Source organism: Eumetopias jubatus, unplaced genomic scaffold, assembly GCF_037043125.1.
Source record: "Eumetopias jubatus isolate StellerSeaLion01/CBP00866 unplaced genomic scaffold, mEumJub1_p1.0 scaffold_1, whole genome shotgun sequence".
In the NCBI taxonomy this organism is placed as follows: Eukaryota; Metazoa; Chordata; class Mammalia; order Carnivora; family Otariidae; genus Eumetopias; species Eumetopias jubatus.
This window is the reverse complement of record NW_028274807.1, coordinates 130,584,482-130,604,670: the sequence shown is the minus strand read 5'-3', so window position 1 is coordinate 130,604,670 and position 20,189 is coordinate 130,584,482. Positions and strand designations below refer to the sequence as shown.

General features: G+C 42.7%; 1 protein-coding gene across 3 annotated transcripts in view; it reads left to right on the top strand.

The window, feature by feature from the left end:
* Nucleotides 1–20,189, top strand: part of RFTN1 (raftlin, lipid raft linker 1) — a 200,700-nt gene that overhangs the window by 96,408 nt on the left and 84,103 nt on the right. For all 3 annotated transcript variants that reach the window (XM_028099111.2, XM_028099109.2, XM_028099110.2), the window contains one exon: nt 14,761–14,869. In XM_028099111.2, coding sequence (XP_027954912.2) covers nt 14,761–14,869 — 109 coding nt within the window. The remainder of the gene's footprint in view (nt 1–14,760; nt 14,870–20,189) is intronic.

The window sequence follows — 20,189 nt, the reverse complement described above, 5'->3', positions numbered from 1 at the left end:
CAGCTTTAGCTATGAATACAGGAGCAGGTGAGAAATAACTTTCAGATCCATATAAATACATTACTGGTGATTTCAGTGTTCTTAGGATTTTGATATAATGATTATATCTATCTAGCTATCTTCTATAATTTTTAAGTGGTTGAAAGAAGGAACCATTTTACGAAGAGGTAAATGCTATCAATACGATTTAGTGGAGCACATTATTTCGTTTGCCTCCCATTCATCAACCATGAGTTGGAACTAAAAATGGCCCCAAAGCCTTTAAAAACCAAATTAGTAACTTGTATTCATACAACACCTGTTTCTGAGGATCTGAGAGCACTTTTGCTTCACTCCTGTGTGTTAAGTCTTATAATTTATTCTCAGTGTCCTCATGATGGTTGTTTTTGTTGTTAATATTTGTTGAAAACATTATCATGTGTTCAGTGGAGGTTTTAGACTTAATTCTGTTTTGTAGCTGAAAGGTACCATTTTCTTGCCTTATCCCCTACCTCCCATTTCATATCGTAGGAAAATTAGCCAGAAGAAGTTATTAATGGGGTGCCTGGGTGGCTCAGTTGGTTAAGCATCTGCCTTTGGCTTGGGTCATGATCCCAGGGTCCTGGGATTGAGCCCCGTGTCAGGATCCATGCTCAGCGGGGAGTCTGCTTCTCTTCTTCCTCTGGACCTGCTTGTGTTCTCTCTCTCTTGCTCACTTTCTCTCAAATAAATAAATAAAATCTTAAAAAAAAAAAGAAGAGGTTATTAATGACTCCTCAGTATTGAAGTGTGGGGTGGGTGAGTGGGACTGTGTGGTGGGTATGGGGCTTAAGTTCTATCTTGAGGCTCATGGCACAGAAATATACCATCTTTCAGATCAGGAGCCCTGGACTTATAGAAGGGTCCTCAGAGAATTCCCAGAATCCTCTGGGCTTTGCAGCATCTTCAGTCCCCATAGCTAGGCTCTGGGACCAGAGGCATGGTTATCCCCAAACTCATTTCAGGGCATGTTGACACTGCAAACCATTTGGAGCACCCCAGGTGGCTCCATTCAGCAGGCTGTCTGGGTCTTGTCAGTTTCTGCACTAAACAGTTCTATGCAAATGGTTCTGAGGCCCTTTGTGCATTATTTTTCCTCTGTTACACCCCCCAAAAAACCCCCAAAAGCCCAAAATGTATTTATTAGGTATCCTGTGTCTTCTAAGGTAGTAACCTTTGTTAGAATGAGGTGAGCACAATCCCTGCTCTGGGGGGACTTATACCCAACTTGTTGAATTTTTTATTTTCAAACTTCTATAAGTAAAGTCCCCAAAATGGCTCTGTGAAGCAACCTGGATCTTATTAGGAAAAAAAGCCCACTTTTCTTGTGAAGAACATGGATATATTTGCAGGCATTTCTTAATATGATTCATTATTTATGGCACCAGCCAGAATAGCTCCCATTTATTTGTTGCTGTGCCTGGCCAGAGTTCTCACTCGTTGCTTCATGATACATTATCTTTACTCCTGAAAGCAAAATGAAGAAGACGAGACTCAGAATGGTGACTTGTCCAGAGTCATGCTTTTGGTAAGTGGAGGAGCCAGGATTCACATCAGGATCTGTCTACTACTAACACTGTTACTTTTTAATTTTTTAACCATTAGGGTTAGGATATGTAAGGGTAGGGTAGGATTTCTTTGCCTATATAATGTCTCAACTATGGACAGTTTGGGATATTAAGCAGCATCCCTGACCTCTACCCACCAGATGCCAGTAGCAAACACCACCACCCCTGTCCCTGGCCCTAGTTAATGATAATCAGAATGTCTCCAGATAATACCAATGTCCCCTGATGGGCAAAACTGTTCCCAGTTGAGAACCACTAGTATTAGTGTGTGAGGTAGGGATCCACCTTTATTTTCTTCCAGATTGCTGCCTTTGTCAACAGCATTTATTGCATTTACCTGATTTTTACCATGGAATGAAATGGCACCTGTATCATAGTTTGGATTTCTGTATATACGCAAGTTTGTTCCCAATTCTTCATTATTCCTATAATCGCTTTATTGATTTTTGTGCTATACCACGCTATTTTGATTACAATAAGTTTGTAGTGTGTATTAATATCTATTAAGGCACTGTTTTTCTTTTTCAGGATCTTAACAATTTTTGCATGTTGATTTTTCGATAGAGTCGAAAGTTATTTTCTCCAATTTCCAGTAAATTCTGTTGAAATTATAATTACATTTACATAATAATTTGAAGAGTGTTTCCACCATGTGTTTTCAAGAACATAGAGTTCACTATTATTGTTGGAAGTAAATTTTTATTTTAGAGCTTTGTGATCATTCTGAAACATCTACATACTTATCTAAGCCAGTATTACCAAAGTGTGGTACATACCCATGTTGGAAGAGTACTGAGGCCTCTGTGTATATTTATTTTTGTTGAAAAATTTAGAAATTAAACGTTACTGATACTGAACATTCAGGTTGAAGGTGGTGCCCTTGCTGGGTGCAGATGTCAGGGGTCACCTGTCTATATGAAGCAGGAGGGGTCCTGAGAGACTAGGTTCAGAGGAAGACTTTTATGTGAAAACTCAGTGAAGTGGATTTGTGGATTATTTTTTGTAGTTTAACCCTCATGAAATATACACATGGCTTAAAAAATTCCTGTAACGTAGTTGCAGATTGAGGAAGATACCAGTAATGTGACCGTAAAATCCTTCTCTTGCCCCCTCTGTCTTTGTCTCTTTCTTCCCTGTCTGTCTCTTCCTCACACACACACTTAGACCCACACACAGAAAAATGGCCACACTGACCCATCTCTAACTGTTTGTAAGAGTTTTCCTAGTGAGATTAAAAAAACCGAACCAAAACAAAAAACCCAATACCTACCATTCAGATCTGTGAGAAGATGGCCAAAAATATTTGGACTCATCAAGAAGACATTTTGAAATGTGGGTTAACTTCCACTATTGTTAACAATGAATTTCGTTTCAAGTGTATATTAAGTCTTGAAATATTAGGTATTCATAGTATGAACTTATTGTGATTATAATTTTAAAATATTGCTTATTTCATTTGCTTCTTGTCTTTTAAAACTTATTTTATATGTATTTTATATAACACATGTAAGATGTTGTTACAGTAGTAGTCAGGAGTTTTTACTGACCTAGTATGTAATCAAAAAATTTGGAGACCCTGATCAGGAAACTTCAGGGTCACTCGGATGGTTCCTGAAGCAGTTAGGGTTTTGCTACTCCAAGTGTAGTCTGCACTAACAGCATCAGCATCACCTGGGAGCTCCTTGGAAATGCAGATCCCCAGGCCCCCTCCCAGACCTGCTGGATCTGAATCTTCATTTTAACAAGATCCCCGGCGATCTGTTTTCACATTATGAGAAGAGCATTAAGCTGTACTTTCCAATTAGGTAGCCACTAGCCACGTGTAGCGATGTAAATGTGAATTCATTTAAGCTAAATAAAATTTAAAAATTCAGTTCCTCAGGGGCACTAGCCACATTTTAGGTGCTTGGTAGCAACATGTGGCTAGTGGCTACTATATTGGCCAGCACAGATACAGAACATTCCCATTGTCTAATTCAATTAGAGGGTGTAGGTAGGAAGATCTAGAAAAGAAGGAAATGATAAACGGACTTTAATTTGGAACATGTGCATTGAATGTAAAGAGAGAAGAGACTTCCTGTCACTCAACTGTCCAGGGCCCATGAGAGAGTCATCAAGAGCATTCATGTGGGGTGCTATTCCCGTTAGTTTTGTTTGCAGATAATGTGATTTTCTGAAGTAATATCAGGCAGACCTGCTTTTATTCAGTGTTAGGTTTGTGATAAAATATTATTTGTCCATTAATACTAGTATTAGTCCTTTCTACATCTTTCAGAGTAAATGAGGAACCTTACAGGATCCCAGAGAAAGCAGGACCCTGCCCCAGATCCATTCCTTGTGGTTCTTCTCTTTTCTGTAGTCCAGCCTGGTGGGGATTGAAATTCTTTCACGGCTGCATTATACAGGGACCACGGGGGTAAAGCCTGTTTGTTTTCCTGTTGCTTTTAAGATTAATGGTGATCTCCTTGGGCTGCGCAGTCACTGACGGTTTATCTACCAGAGAGTTGGCTCTGACTGTAAACAGTGTGACAGGATGTGGCAAGATTTCTTGAGAATAAACAGCAGTACTGGATAGTTAGATGCCCACAGTGACTTGCACACACTTGGCAGTGCGCAGCTCCCTAAGAGTGTGTGGTTAGGGTATCATTTGCACAGCCTCCCCCCACCCCCCATCATCTCCGGAATGTTCCTGGTGATACCAAACCCTTGTCGACAGAAGTGGTGAATGTCTGTTGGTGAAAGAGGAAGAAAAAATCAGAAGAAAAGGCAGTGACCCATCTATGAGTTCATTCTTCTCCTTTCTACTTCCTACTTCAGAACTCCCCTGATAGACTGTATAGTTAGGGGCTTTATTTAATGATTTGCTAGGATTTTTTTTTTTTTTTTTTTTTTTTTTGCCCCCAAGCATATCTTAAGCTTCACTGTTAGGGGAAGTTTTTGACTTCTACGGTTTCATTTTGGGGGGGGGGTAGATTTGATATTTTGCAAGGGGAAGGAGTCATAAAATGATCGGAAATCTTTCCCCCATTGTTCTGAGAGCATCCTTGGGAAGCAGCATGTGCTCCTCTCCCCACTCCACCCCAACTATCACCAAATGCAGAGACGGGAAATACCTAAACTCTCTCTCCCATCTGTCCACTCCCTCGGCAAAATCTTAGCTGAGCTCATTACTGCTCTCCTAAGACATTCTTCGCCTCTTCTCCCGTCATAAGCAATGCGGCTTGCTTCATCTTCCTAAAGTCTATATTTTAGTGTCTTCTCTTATCTAAGACCTTCCATAACTCCCCTTTCTCTCAAAATGAAGTCCAGTCCCATCCTGTAAGGACACACCCCATCCTTTCTTTCTTACCACGGTTCTTGCTTCTCTGCTGCCCACTGCAAACGCATTGCAGGTCCATCCTAACAGTGGATTCATCCAGATGTTCACCGGGCTCCTGTTTACTGGTCCCGCTGATTCTGATAGGCAGCCCCCACCTTTTACCAAACTGACCTATTTATTATTTCCATCCTGTAACTCATGCTTTTTTCCATCTATGTCTTTACTAATTTCTGTTCTTGGTGCCTGGAATATCTTTTTATCCATTGTCCCATGACTAATTTCCATACAGCTTTAGGCTCAGCTGACACACTTCTTGCTTTTTAAAAAATTTCCTGATCCTTGACACTGAATGTAACTGAACTGCCATAACACTTCTGTTTTTATATGGTTTGCATGCAGTAGATAGCGGTATTGGATAGTTAGATGCCCATTGACTGTAAGTTTCTTGATGGCAGGATCTAACTCAGTGCCTCACAAGTATGTGGTCAGTGGTCAAGAAAGTGATGAGCAGATGAATGAATACACAGATCTTTTTATTGTCATTAGTTTTACATTAGTTAATGAAACGAGAAAAAACCTTTTTTTTCTTTCCTTGACAAATCTTAAGATCTGTAGTTCATTTCCCTCTCTCCTACTACTTTAAAAAAAAAAAGCCATCCTGATTATTCTACTTGAACTTGTTATTGCCTTGGGGGAAATATCTTAAAAATCCTTCCTGTTTCCCAGACATAGAGAATTTGTTTCTATCAACTGACATTCAGTATTTTTTTTTTTCTGGTTGGAGAAGTGCCTAGTAATCTAAGTTGGAGTTTACCACCATTTCTTTCTGATTTTTCCTAAGTGAAGCAAAAATAGTTCTATTGATGAACTGCACATCCTCTCCTTTCTTTTTACAACTTAAGTTCATACTGGGCCTGGTGTCCTGGGAGAGAGGAGATGTTGTTTAAACTCGTGGTCTTTGAAGTTATCTAAGGAGTTTATGAGTTGAAGTGAGATCTGTTACATGTTTATTATTTAAAAGTAGTGTGTGTGGTAGTATTTATTCACATGTTTATTTTTTAAAAGTATAGTTTATAATAGTTTTTCGACAGGAATTTGTTTTTTAATAGACTGATTTCAGATCTACTCATGAAACCAAATGGGTATTTAATTACCTACTTGGCATATTGTCAGTATAATTTGAGGATTAACCGTTTTGCCTATGTTAATTTTGAATATTTTAAGTACTCGTACACAGTACGGTCTTTGCTTGCAAACATGTTCTTTCAATGGCTTAGCCAAGGGTTATGTCCCAGCCACTGAGGAGCTGGCAAGGGCTGTGTAGATGCACTGACCATGATCTTGGGTTAGCCAGGAGCACGGAGGGGAAGAATCTGCTGAGTCATTACAAGGAACGAACTATCTGGATTGGGTTTATGGGTTGGTTATTCTGATTATAATACAGTTAAATAATCTGCTCACTCTTATCTCTTCCCTGACATCCAGCCTTCTGTGACTCACATGGGAGCTTTGTGTATGTAACCGAGGCCAGAGATTGGTGGCCAGAAGGTCAAATTCAATCCCAAGACGATGGCCAACATAGCAAAAAACATTGTCTGGAGCCACAATTTGACAGTTATGGCTGACATAAAAACACAATTTAATGAATTCTTTTAAAGAACTAGAAGTTTGGCAACCCTGGCCTGGAATTGCTAGCGGTGGCTGGGATGTAAACTGCCCAGGTTACCATGGTTTCCTCTATTCCCACTGTCTCCCCAACACCGTAGTGGCACAGTGCCTACCGTTTAACGTCACTCCTGCACTGTGACTTTTCTCATGGCGGAGACAGGTTTTCTCCAACTGCATTTCTCTCAGAAATGACATTGTGAGAGGGTGTCTGATAGGATTCTGTGTTCGAACGAAAAGCGGAGAGAGCCTTTTTCTCTGCAGACATGAAGACCACTCCTGTATCTCTTATATGAGAACAAAGTGTCTAGATTATGTATTTTGGTCAAAAAATACCCTCTTCCACTCATTGCCTGTGAGCCTTGGAGTTTGCGTCCCTGGTGTGACCTTCTGACCCTCTGGCTGCCTGGGGAGTGACCGCACAACCCTTGGCAGACATGGTTGTTGTAATGAGCGCAGCTCCGATTTCCACCGTTTTTATGACAGTTCATGTTTGTGTGTGAGTAATGAGGTCAACACAACACAGAATAAGCAGTCTTTTCTCATGGTCTTAAACAACTCTGATATCTGTGGCCAGTTATGCTGACATCTGAGATACTTCAGCCTAGGGGCTCTTTGCTCTCCTGCCTTACAATTAAGAGTTTGTGCACAAATGCTCAGTGTCTAAATCTGCTTTTATGTGTTTGTTGTACAAGCATTTTTTTTGGTAGGCTCCATGCCCAACTCCAAGCCCAACGCAGGTCTTGAACTCACAATAGTGAGATCGAGACCTGAGCTGAGATCAAGAGTTGGACACTCAACAGGATGAGCCACCCAGGCGCCCCTACAAGTGTTTATTTAAAATTTTCTGTTCAGTTTTGGTCCGCATACCATTTATAAGGGGTCAGATAAGTGAGGGCTGTTTGGGATGATGAGAAAGTTCTGGAAATGGGTAGTGGTGATGGTTGTCCGGCCTTCTGAATGTGCTTAATGTCATTGAATGTACACTTAAAAATAGTTAAAATGGTAAATGTTCTCTTATGTATGTTTTAACCACAATAAAAAAGTAAAAAGAAGTGAGCAGAGCAAGAAGTTGGATATATTTTGAGTTTTTCTGACCAAAAGAGGCATAGAGAAAGCTCCTCATTCTTCTTTTATATTTCCTTAATCTCTGGTCTTTTTCTTTTCTTTTTGAAGGTTTATTTTCTTCTGAGGGTAGAGAAGTCTACATTATTGTTCTGTACAAGTCATTCTTTCTGTGTTTTCTCTTTCCATGGACTTGCTCAGTTCTTGGCCAGGGAAAATCTCCAGGACAGTAGCAGATACAACATACCCTGCCTGTGCAGTGGTTCTTCACTCTGACTGCACATTAGAATCACCTGGGAGTTTCCAAATCTCCTTTGCCCAGGCCATACCTAAAACCAATCAATCAGAATTTATGAGAGCTCCCCAAGTGCTTCCAAAGGTAAATGCAGCCAGGGCTGAGGATGCCTGCCCTGTGGGAAACCCTATCTGATTCACAGAGCCCAAGGTTTCTCATTGGATTGTTCCAGTGTGTGAAGTTGGGGCACATCAAAGGCCATTTTCCTTTTGTCCTCCAGACCCAGTTATTTTAGACATTGCCCTGATGTGATTTGAGGGGTCTCTGATAGGAGAAGTATAGTCAGGGAGGGGTGTAGGGGTAGTTTAGTCTAGAGACACTGACTCAGAGAGTAAATATTACAGAGTCAAAACAGGAAATACATATACCCAAAAATATAGAATGCCTTTCTTTCTTTTTCAAAAATAAATTTTATTTTGGAATAATTTTAGATTTAACATAAAAGTTACAAAGAAATTACAGAGAATTCCCTTATGTCCTTCATCGAGTTTCCCCAAGCATTACTATCTTATGTTACCATGGTACATTTGTCAAAACTAAGAAATTGACCCTGGTACATTACTGTTAACTAAATTGTGGATTTTATTTCGATTTCACCACTTTTTCTATTAATGTCCTCTTTTAGTTATGGGACCCAGTCTGGGGTACCACACTACATTTAGTTGTCATGTTGTGATGGCTTTTTAAAACTTAACTGGGCTGTGAAGTCTTAGCTGCCTCTCCAGTGTTCTAAGCAGTCAGGACCACCATGTTTATGTGCCCTTTTACCACTGTGTCGTTATGCTGAGAATTTGAATTTGTTTTGTCTTATGTATTCTTGGTTTTCAGCACATCACATCTCTGCTCAGTAATATCCTTTTTATTCCTTTTCCTTTCAGAAAATCCTTTTGGAGTGGAAATAAACCCCCCTCAACTCTACAATGCTGCGACCAAGTGGGGGCCTCAAGATGTGAGATGGGTTAGAGCTCTTTTCAGTTAATTTTCTCCCAGGCAGTTTTTGAGAATTGACCTAGCAGCATGAAGATGTTTTTATTTTTTTCAAGGAACCAAGCTGTTCAGGACCCAAATCAATGGATTAATTTGATAATCGACCCATTTTAATCATAATATAAACAGATTTCTTTACACTTGCTTCCATAAGATGGACTAAATCCACTTTCCCTTTGGGATTTCAAGACTATTGGTAAATTGAAGAGAAGATTATAAGTCTGTTAACTGAAGAAGTTGACAGGCTGGCCCATACCTTGCCCCTTGACATGCTTCCTGCATTTTACTTTCAGGACAGACAGCATATTCTCTTGGTTTTCTTCCTTCCACTCTGGTTTCTCCTTTTTCTCCTTTGGGCTTTCTTCTCTTTTCTCCCAGTGTGGAGGGTCCCAAGGTCAGTCCTTGACTATTTTCTCTCTATATTAATTGAAATCTCATCCAGCCTTAGGTTTTAAATACCGTCTGAAAGCTGATGACTCTCAAATTTATATCTCCAGCCCCTCCCCTGAAATCCAGATGGAAATATGTATTAAACTGTCTACCACATATCTCTGCTTAGATGTCTCCTGCATAAGTCAAATTCAGCACATCTGAAACTGAATTATTGACCTTCCCCCAAAACTTGGCCACCCATAACCTTCCCCGTCTTAGCTATGGCAACTTCATCCAGTCTCCCTGTTGCTGGGACAGAAATTCTCAGTCATCCTCATCTGCTTTCTGCCTTCTACACCCCACGAGGAAGTCTTGAAGGTTCCACCTTGAAAATATATCTGGAACCCAGCCTTTGTGTCTGCTGATACACTACTAAAAATCCACTTTGAGCCACCATCATCTCCCTGCTGGACCACTGAGTTAGTCTTTTAGCTGCCTCCTATAGCCAGAGGGAGCCTTGTAAAATAAACCAGATCATGTTACTTCTCTGTTCAACACTCTCCAAGTGCTTCCCCTGTCTTTCTGTGTAAAAACTACCATCTTCAGTATGGCCTGTAAGGTCTACATTACCTTGTTCCCCATTGACTTTCTGGCCGTGTCGTCTCTTCTTCCTCTGCTCTTTATTCACTGAGCTCCAGCCACGGGGCCTCTTTGTATTATCTCGCCTCAGGGCCTTTGCACTGGCTGTTCCCTCTGCCTGGAAGCTCTCATCCTGGATATCAGCATGGCCAACTCCCTCACTTCCCCGTAGGTCTTTATTCTAAATGTCACCTTCTTGGTGAGGCCACCCAGACCATCCTCATTAAAACTGCAGCTTCTAGGGCCACCTGGGTGGCACAGTTGGTTGGGCAGCCGAATCTTGATTTCGGCTCAGGGCATCATCTCAGGGTCCTGGGATGGAGCCCTGCATCAAGCCCTGCACTGGGCTCCACGCTCAGTGGGGAGTCTGTTTGAGGATTCTCTCTCCCTCTCCCTCTGCCTCTCCCCCTGCTCATGCTCTCTCTCTCTCTAAAATAAATAAGTCTTGGGTCACCTGGGTGGCTCAGTCGTTAAGCATCTGCCTTCAGCTTGGGTCATGATCCTAGGGTCCTGGGATCGAGCCCCACATCGGGCTCCCTGCTCCAAGCCTGCTTCTCCCTCTACCAGTCCCCCTGCTTGTGTTCCTTCTCTCGCTGTGTCTCTCTCTGTCAAATAAATAAAATCTTTTAAAAATAAATAAATAAATAAATAAAATAAGTCTTTAAAACAACAACAACAAAACTGCAGCAGCTTCCCCTCACACACTCCTGATTCTCTTCACCTTGCTGTTTCTTTTTTCTTCTATACTTAATAGAAGATAAGTATAGAACATAATATTATATGCTCATGTATGTTTTTTGTTTTTTGCCTATCCCCTTCCACTAGACTGTAAGCTCCATGAGGGAAGAGATCTTTGCCTCTCTGTCTATTGATATATGCTAAAGAATAGTGCCTGGCACACAGTAGTAGTTGTGGTCAATATTTATCAAACGAATAATTATGAACTGTGAAGAGTGTTTGGAAAATAAAGAATGCAGTTATAGATGGTAGTCACTAGATCAGCAGTGGCTAATGTTGCTGAGCCCAGACCTCCTGCCATACCCTGTGCTTTTGTCTTATTTAGTCCTTACAATGACGCTAAGAGACAGCTATTCATAATATTCCCATTTAGCAGTGAAAGAAACTGAAACACAGAAAGTTTAAATAAATTGTCCAAAGTCACCTAGAGATGGTTTAAATTGTCCAAAGTGAACTAGAGGTGTATCATTGACCTCTAGTTCTCACTGATTCACCTCTAGTTCGATTAACACCTGTAGCCTGTAACTGACAAATCTGGAGGAAATTGTGGAATAGACCATAGAGGGAGGTGGTGAAGTATATTTCATTGTTAGCAGTGCTCTTCTTAGAGTGCTCACATTTAATTTCAGAGTATTTGGTGTTAACTTCTCGATGATGGAGGCTTTAGGTAGTTAATCCTACATCTCCAGAAATGCATTCTGTGCATATTTTTTTATTGTTTAAACCCAAATATCTCTGTTCTTTCCAGAAGTGGAAACCATCACAGCTTCAGTCCAGGGGAAGTTTGGTGGTTTCTCATTTCCTTTTCCAGAATAACACAAGGACATGGCCTTTGGGGAAACATAAGCGATGTTTCCCCTCCCTCATAGGAGGGTGGCAAATGCCTTCTCAGCTGAGATTTCATGTTAATGCTTCTTCCTTAGGAACTTGATTGACTACAGAGTATCTATTCCCTCCTGATGTGATCCCTTGGAGGGCCACAGCCTGGCCCCTACAGCCACGTCTGTTGGGTGTCTGCTTCTCTCTCCCAGGGTGGTCCTTGTCCTCAGAGACATGGAGCACTCATCACCTGTCAGTGACTGCTTTCAGGCTGGTCTCAGGTGTTCTGAATGGATCTTGTGGGCCTGGGCCTACACTTGATCACCGGTGGGAAGCTTATTTTGAACATGAGGCTGCCATGTCTCTTCCTACTCAACAACTGTATTATTTTTCTATGTTCTGTAATAAATTGCTGCAAATTTAGTGACTCAAAACAACATGTATTTATCATACCACAGTTTCTGTAGCTTATCTGGGTTCTTTTCATCAGGTCTCATCAGGCTGCAGTATAGGTGTTGGCTGGGGCTGTGGTCTCAACAGAGGCTCAACTGGGGAAAGATCTGTTTCCACTGCTCCCTTAGGTTCTTTGCAGAATTCATCTCTTTGCAGCCATAGAATTGAAATCCCTGTTTCTTGCCAACTGTTGGCCAGGAGCTGTCCACAGTTCCTTGCCACGTGGCTCTTTCATAACATGGCAGTTTACTTCTTCATAGCCAGCAAGACAAGTATGCAGCTCCAGTCTGCTAAAATGGAGCTTTACAGCATAGCATAATCACAGGGGTGATATCCCATCCTTTTTGCCATATTCTGATGGGTTAGAAGCAAAATGCAGGTCCTACTCTCACTCAAGGGGAGGGTTTTACAGAGTCACGAACACCAGCAGGTGGGGAATGTTGGCAGGAAGGGGTCACCTTAAGGTGTGTTCATCACAGCAGCCATCTTTACTGTGGTTAAATTGTGGAGCTAATTCCTAAAGGCAGGGGAATACCTATTAGTTGCTCATCTATTCCCTCAGTAGCCATTGGATTTGCTTTGCCAAGACTATAAGTCAGGATGTGATTTTTCATGTTTCATCTAGAAAATTTGTAATAATACCCATTTTTGTGGGTATTTTATGCTCCTCTCAGTTCAGATATAACTGAATAAATTATCTGATGAAATGAATCAGAGCTGCCTTCCTTCCTATAGTATTTCTTGTTCTAGAACCAAAGATGGTAGTTATTAGATCCTGTATTAAGGATTATTCCTTATGAATCTGGGGTGTAAGTTGCTTAAAGACAGACTCCAATCATTTTATGAGTGTTTTACTGAGTAGATACAGTGTCGACTTATTTAAAATTACTGTTTTTCAACCTACTCATTTAAAATCTCAGTGGGTGTTTATAAGTAACCTCACACAGTCTGACATTTGTTTTCATGTGACAGAGCAGCTGGGATTTCACATCTTAGAACACTCTCCTCCCACGCCTGTCTTCGTTGTTTGAGACCTCACAAATACCCATGACAGTATGTCATGACCAAGTCTTCTCTTTGAAAAGTCTGAAATCTTCTGCTTTCGTTCCTCTTAATATGTCTTTTGTTTGGGGGTGGTAGAGGATGAGAATGTGGGGAAAAAATGAGAACACACATCTAGTCTGATGAAGTTTTAATGCAAGAAGTCTGAGGCAGAGAACTGGTTTCTTCTTTTAGAGTTAGTTTATTCCAGTTTGACCAGTTTGGAATCCGTTTATTCCTTTACATTTTAAAAGTATGTGCCTCAGTCCCTACTCCTGAAAGGTATGTTAGAAGGAAAAATAAAACCAAAATATGTTATTGATGTTTGCTTACCCAATCACAATTGCACACCTGGGAAAAACCAAATGCCCATTTAAAATGTTTTCACTTTTGAATTTCACGTAAATCATACCCAGATGGTTAATGGTAATGTAAATTGCTTTTAATGATATATAAGAATCTTAGAAATTCATTTTTAAAATATAGCAAATATACATTCAGAAACCACTTATTTGGTGGGATATATGTGTATTAGGAGTTTGGTGTGAAAGTGCCCACTTTAAGAATTTTCTGGCCATACCTGCTCTTAGAGGGGCTGGCATGGGCCCCTCTTTGGTAGAGCTTCTCATAAGTGGGCTGAGAAAGCCCTGCTCGCCCTTTCGCCAGTGGGGAGTGGTTGTGCTTGTGCTGGAAACCCCGGACAGAGCTCAGGACCCTGGTTCCTAAGTCCTGATCCCCATGACTGGCTGGCTACCCAGAGAGAGAGAGTACATGTTCTGCTGACACTTGGCGGCAATCCATTTGCTCTTGCCTTATGCCTGGCTGGGTGGGCCAAGGAATCACCTTCCATTTCTGAGAATCATATGGCTTTCAGGAGTTCCTCAGGCCCACATAAGTGTCATATGGAAGCCCCTCAAAGGAATGGCGTCAAGTGGTGAGAGTTCCTTCTGTTGATCACTTGCTGCTGGCTCTCCTGAATGTGCATAGTGTCACATCATATGCACATCTACCTGGTGGGAGAGAGGAAAGCGGCTGCGCCACCTGTGTGAGGAGATGGCCGGACCACGCTGGACACCTTTGCACCGACTAGAACCCTGCAGCTGTTTGCCCCAAACAACCTTTATACCCACTCTTTCCTCAGAACTTTAGCTGCCTTATATTCTTTTCTTAATGCATCTTTAATTTGATAGATTTTGCCAGATTGCCTTCTGTAGGGGTTGAACCTTTTAAAAGTCTTTTAAAATTCATTTTAATTTTCTAAATGCTATTGGAATATATTCTTTTCAGAAAAAGTGAAAAAAATTTATGGATATAGCTAAAGCCACTTTCAGTTACCACTACCACCCCTAGATCCAGTTCCCCGGCAGACCCTCTCCATCCTCCAGAGGTAAATGCTGTTAGTGGTTTGGTCTGCCTCTTTGTGTCTTGGCAGATACAAACCCATGGGAAATAAACATTATGGAAGTGTGCATGCGTGTGTGTGTGTGTGTGTTGTTTAATGCATAAGCTATATTGTCCTCAACTTCTATAATGGTGTGTTTTCCTTGATACTATGTCTTGGAGGTCTTTCCATGATGTATATAATTTTATATACATACGTATACAAAAATTTGAGTTTTACTATCAGTTATTTTTCAGCAGTGCCTTTTTTGACATTTCCTTTCAGGAAAGAATTTGGGGTTTCATTAAATACCCAATAAGTCACATATATATATTCACACACACACACTATGTATATATAGTGCAAAATCTTAATCTTTGTGTTTTTTTCCTCTCTTCAGATCTCAGAAAAGTGATCTTCACAATGAACGCTACATCTTGGAATTAGATTGCTGTTCCTCCTTAGACCATCTGACAGGCCAAAAACTTATCCCAGAGTTCATTAAGAAGGTAAGCACTGTAGTGAGGAGACAGTTGGACAGGTTTGCAGTGCAAACTGGGGGAGGCTGGCTTGGGGCAGTTTGGCCACACTCCACGGGCTGGGACAGGAGCCAGTGCCTCCTTGGGCCTGGGTCTTTGGGCAGCCCCACAGGGGGGCAACCCCCCCCCACCACATACATACATTCCTCAGGCTGAAGATGACTCAGGAACAAGGTAGCTTCCCCCCTTTCCAGGCAGGCAGGACCCTGGACCTTGTCTTTTAAGGCTGGAATGACATTAATAGCTGACAGGCCTGTAGGCCCAGTGCTGGGACTCCCTTCAAACCTTCAAGATGGTGTGACCCCCACCCCCAGCCCAGGTCCCACCTTCCACTTGTCCTGTGGGTCTTCATTGCCACGAGCCACCTTTCTTCCTAGTGTGAGAGCACCCTGGAGTCCTGTGGCCACTGGCATGCTGTTATACCAGCTACAATTGCCTAGTTACAGGAGAATCATTCTCCACCCGGAAATGTATCTGGTTTTGAACTTTTCTTTGTGCCCTGTGAGGTTTCCTGCCTCATTGCAAGGTTCACTTGAGTTTCAATATGACATATGCTGCAGAAGGAATGTCCTTGCCCAAAGTGGGGCTAAGTTCATTCCTTAATGTTTACCTTGTTCTCTCTCACCCAGGCTTCCACAATAATTGTGGAATTATTGCTGATGTTTTGTTTGAGAGCTGATGATATTTTGTTTGAGATCCAGTCTGTCCATTAGTGAATTCATTAATAAATAGTGGCCATCAACTTTGGGCCAGAAACAGTCCTTGCCTGCTTGACGCTTGGACACAGAGAACCAAAGGGCTGTCTGTGGTCCCTTGCCCTCGTGTCCTCACACCTGGAAGGCAGACCCTGGAGGAGTGGAATGAGCATTACCAGCAGGGAAGCAGCTGGGCGGAGGAACAAGCAGACACCACGTGGTCTGGCTATCAGGGAGGTCCCTCGTTTCAAGACAGAAAGAATGAGGAGGAGTGACCTGGTGATGGGGCTGCACAGGGAAGGTTGGGGAGCCCTCCAAACAAAGGGAGCAGCATGTGTGAGGGCCTGGTGCAGGAGCAAGAGAGGGGAATCAGAAGATCAGAGAAGCTTTGGGAGAGAAAGGGAGTGCAGGGGATGGGAGGAGGGGCCAGGACTGCGCTGTAAATGCAGCGGGGGCTGTTCAGAGGATTTTTGCAGAAGATTGAAATAATGAGATTGTCTCTTTAAACACCCAGTGATACTTTTGTTGTTGTTCCCTTCCTGTCTCTCTCCCTTCAACGTTGATTGAATGTTCAGGCTCAACAAGGCCCTAGGAATAACCCCCCTCGTGTATGGGGGTGTGTTAAGACCTGGAGACTGGGAGTCAGATGACCTTGTAGGTCAACATTTCTGATCATTTTACTAGGACAATGGAGACTCTACTCTGGTGGAATTCATATCATTACTTAAGGAATGGGGGGAGAAGGGCGTTTTTTCTTCACACAAGCATAAGCCTGACAACACAACTTTTGTAGAAGTCATGTAGAAGTCTATATAAATAGGGCCCTCTTTTCTGGATTGATGCAGATAAAATGTTCTAATAAACTTGGGTAGTTATATGTTAGAGGTAGAACTTACCCCATGATCTGAGTACTGGGGAAAAATCGTTTTAGAAATAGGCTTGTAGTTAAGACTGAGATGCTTGGAATATTTGAGGGGTAAATGGGTCAGATGAGCGCATGAGGCTCTGTCCATACTATCAAGTGTGCTCTTTTAAAAACACGTGATTTGAGGGGCACCTGGATGGCTCAGTTGGTTGAGCAGCCGACTCTTGATTTCGGCTCAGGCCGTGATCTCATGGGTTGTGAGATCGAGCCTTATTATGTCAGCCTCCCTGCTCAGCGGACAGCCTGCTTGGGATTCTCTCCCTCTGCCCCACCCCCACTTGTTCATTCTCCTCCTCCCTTAAAAAAATAAATCTTTAAAAAACAAACAAAAACCCATATGATTTGGTAGCTTTGTCTTAACAAACCAGATCATTGCATGACTGGCCCATTACACTGTGCACATATCAGGTCTTAAGGAGAAAGCAGCCTGATTAGTGGGCACTCAGATACTGGTGTGTGTACTGTGTGTGGTGCAGGTAGACATCTGTGTGTGTGTGTGTGTGTGTGTGTGTACACGTATGTGTGCACATCAGTATCCGATAGTTTGTTTCATAATTAATTAAATAAAGCATTGACACCTGCTCATTCTATGTTTGTATAAGGATTATGTTTTTAGCACTTTGAAAATTATATACTTTAAAAAGTCCACAGTGCCATCCTGCTCCTGCAATAACCCTGGTTTTCAAACAACAAGCATTGGGTCCAGACAGACTAGCCAACTTGCACAATAAGAGATTTCTAACCTGGAGTTTGTCTCCTTATGTGTATCCCAGAACCTCTTGCCTCCGTTCCTCTCAGTAGAGAGGTGGTTCATGATCATGGCCAGCAGGTGCAGGTAAAGTTTCCCGCCAGCGATTCAGGGGTGTTGAGATTGTCCCGCCATTTGTCCCTCACTGTCCAGTGTGGCTGAGGGCCAGACCTGGAAGGATCCAGCATTTCTGGTCATTGGTGCAAAGTGTGGCTTTAATTTCTCAGCCAGTGGCAGTGACAACCGGAAGAGGGACAAAATGATGGGTCTGAGCCTCCTTCCCTCTGCTCCTCTTTTCTGTTGTTGGACAAGACTTCTGGAGAAGACACCACTTCCGTGTGCAAAGACCAGAGGGGAACTGAATGCCCCTCTGTAGGATCAACAGCTATTCCAACTGATGGCAGAATTTTACACATGTGTAAATTTTTCTGTCATCACACAGGTAGAAGACCCTGAGAGCTTCCTGGGAAGAAATATACTAAAAACCATTTGTGTCTTTTCAGTAAATATTTAATGAACAGTCTGGTCCCTATTTGTATATAGAGAGAGTGGTGACACTTGTTAATTGCCATTCACTTAGGCCAAGATGAAGCTGTGCCACTGGCAACTACAGCTTAGTCATTCCTTTTCATCTAGGTCATTATTTTGTGTGAAATAACGGCTCCCGTTTCTATGACAAGCAGATCCGTCTTACGATGCGATGGTAATTAACTCATTTTGTCATTGTACCATCACACAGGATAAGCTCATATTCTCTGCATATTAGAATTAAATTCAAAGTGATTAGATTTTTTTTTCTTAAGAACAATGGCCCAGTATTATTTTTCCACCAAATGTTTTAAATTAGTGGAACTTTTGGATAGAGAACGTGGATGGCAGGAGGGAAAGGAGATTTCATTATTTTCCACAATTAGGAAAAATAAAATCATCTGTATCTGTGTCATGTAAAATTAGCTGAAGGTGCCGTAATTTACAGGCCCTCTCCATCATGATTTTCTGCAGAGAGCGAAGGGAATTATATAAAGATGACTCTGTTCCTTTCAGTGTGGTCTGATGATTTCTCTGAGCACTTTAGCTGCTCAAATTAAATCTGGGCTACTGCTTTGTGTTTTTTCCCCCTCTTGTTTCCTGCTGTGCTCCATCCAACCGGCCCTTTATGTACATTATTTATTATGGGCCACAGAACATTTAAAAGCCAGATTTATGGGCAGACTCGGAGAGACTGTGTGTTCCAAGTCCTAGAAGCGAATGCTCCAGGGACACAGAGTCTCAAGGCTGTCGGAAAGCAGAGGTGCTGTCTTTGCCCCTGTGAGGCAGAGGTTTGGCCGCCAGGTACTTCCGGAGCTTGTCTTGTGTGGCTGGTGGATTTGTGGGGCCCCTTGCAATTTCCTGTTCTTCAGAGTTCTCAGGGGATTGTAAAGAGACAGAATGATGTCACAAAAAGGGCTTACATGTTCATCTTCAAATTCCTTTACCTTCTTTGGAGCTTCTTGGGAAAGTGCTCGAATGTTTGGAAAGCCCTTTGAAGATTGCAGAGTCATTGTGCACATTTCCTGGTTTGTGCTTCACAGTAATTTTGGTCAAGAGGCCCCACTGGCAGTGGGGTCTCCCTTCTAGACAGGAGGAAAGAGCTCCAAGAGGATGAGGGCTTTGCCCAAGGCCGGGGACTGTTCAAGGATGCAGCCTGGGCAGGTGTTTCTACAGGAGAGGCACCAGCGGGCGGCATTGGGTCTCGGGTGGAGCAGGAAGGTTCTGTGGCCAAGTGGGGAAGGTTTTGGAGAGGTGTGGTATAGAGTGAGGGCCCTGAAAAGTGAGGGATGGATGGAGGGGTGAGGCGGACAGTACTGTTCTTGGTAAGGACAGGAGCATGGAATGAAAGCTCAAGGCTGAGAGTCAAGTTCTGTTTGGCTGCAGTTTGGGATGAACAAAGGGAAGAGGAAGCCTGTTCTGGGCAGGGTTCTTTTGATGACATGAAACAGAGCTCTACTCAAGCCAGCTCAGGTGGGGTACAGCAGGCAGGGTTTACTACCTGGCTGGAGCCCCTGCAGCAGGTTACAGACCCCCCCCATCCCCACCGCCCCCAGAAAAGAAGAAGAAGAAAAAGAAGGAGAAGAAGAAGAAGAAGAAAGGAAAAGGAAAAGATTGGGCTCTTTGGCTGTATTATACACTGCTGGCCCATATTTGTGTATCTATAGGTTTATTTGAATTTTAAATGGGATTTCACTGCACAGAGGGAATCCCTCTGTGTGTCAGGTAGACCCTTTGCTAACAGACTTCACACATACTATATTCTTAATCCTCATCTCACCCTCTCTGAAAGCTTAGACCCATTTTATAGGCACAGAGAGCTATGCAGTTTGCCCAGTTACAACTGTGAAAGGCAGAACTAAGGTTTGAAGCCAGCCTGTGTGACCCAGAGGCCACGTTCCAGACCATTGGACCATGCTGCCTCTTCTGTGTGGTGCTCAGGGACTGAGAGGGGGCTGTCCCAGGCAGAGGAGAGGCCTCATGGGAGGCAGACAGGTATAACTGGGTCTGGTACATGGAGACAGATTTTAGAGCCCATAGAAGGCCTCCCCTCAGTGTAGGCTGGGTCTCTAGGCCTTGCTGCCCAACAGAGAAAGCCACATTCCCAGCCATTGTCCAGGTGAGACTTCAAGGTCTTTGCCCTCAGGCTCTCGGCTCTGGGTTCTGCCCCTTAGATTCACTCCCCTTTATGATGGTGGATGATATACCTAGAACTAGGTTTGTCTTCCATTGGACCACAGAGACTTTTGAATATAGGCAGTTGAGGGGAGACGAGGCAGACCCCTGCCTTGTCCTATGGGGGCCAACTCACTGTCAGAAACCCAGTGGCTTGGATTGAACTAGATGCGTTGCCCTTTCAAAAACCAAATGGTGCTGCTTAAGGTCTTGACCTTA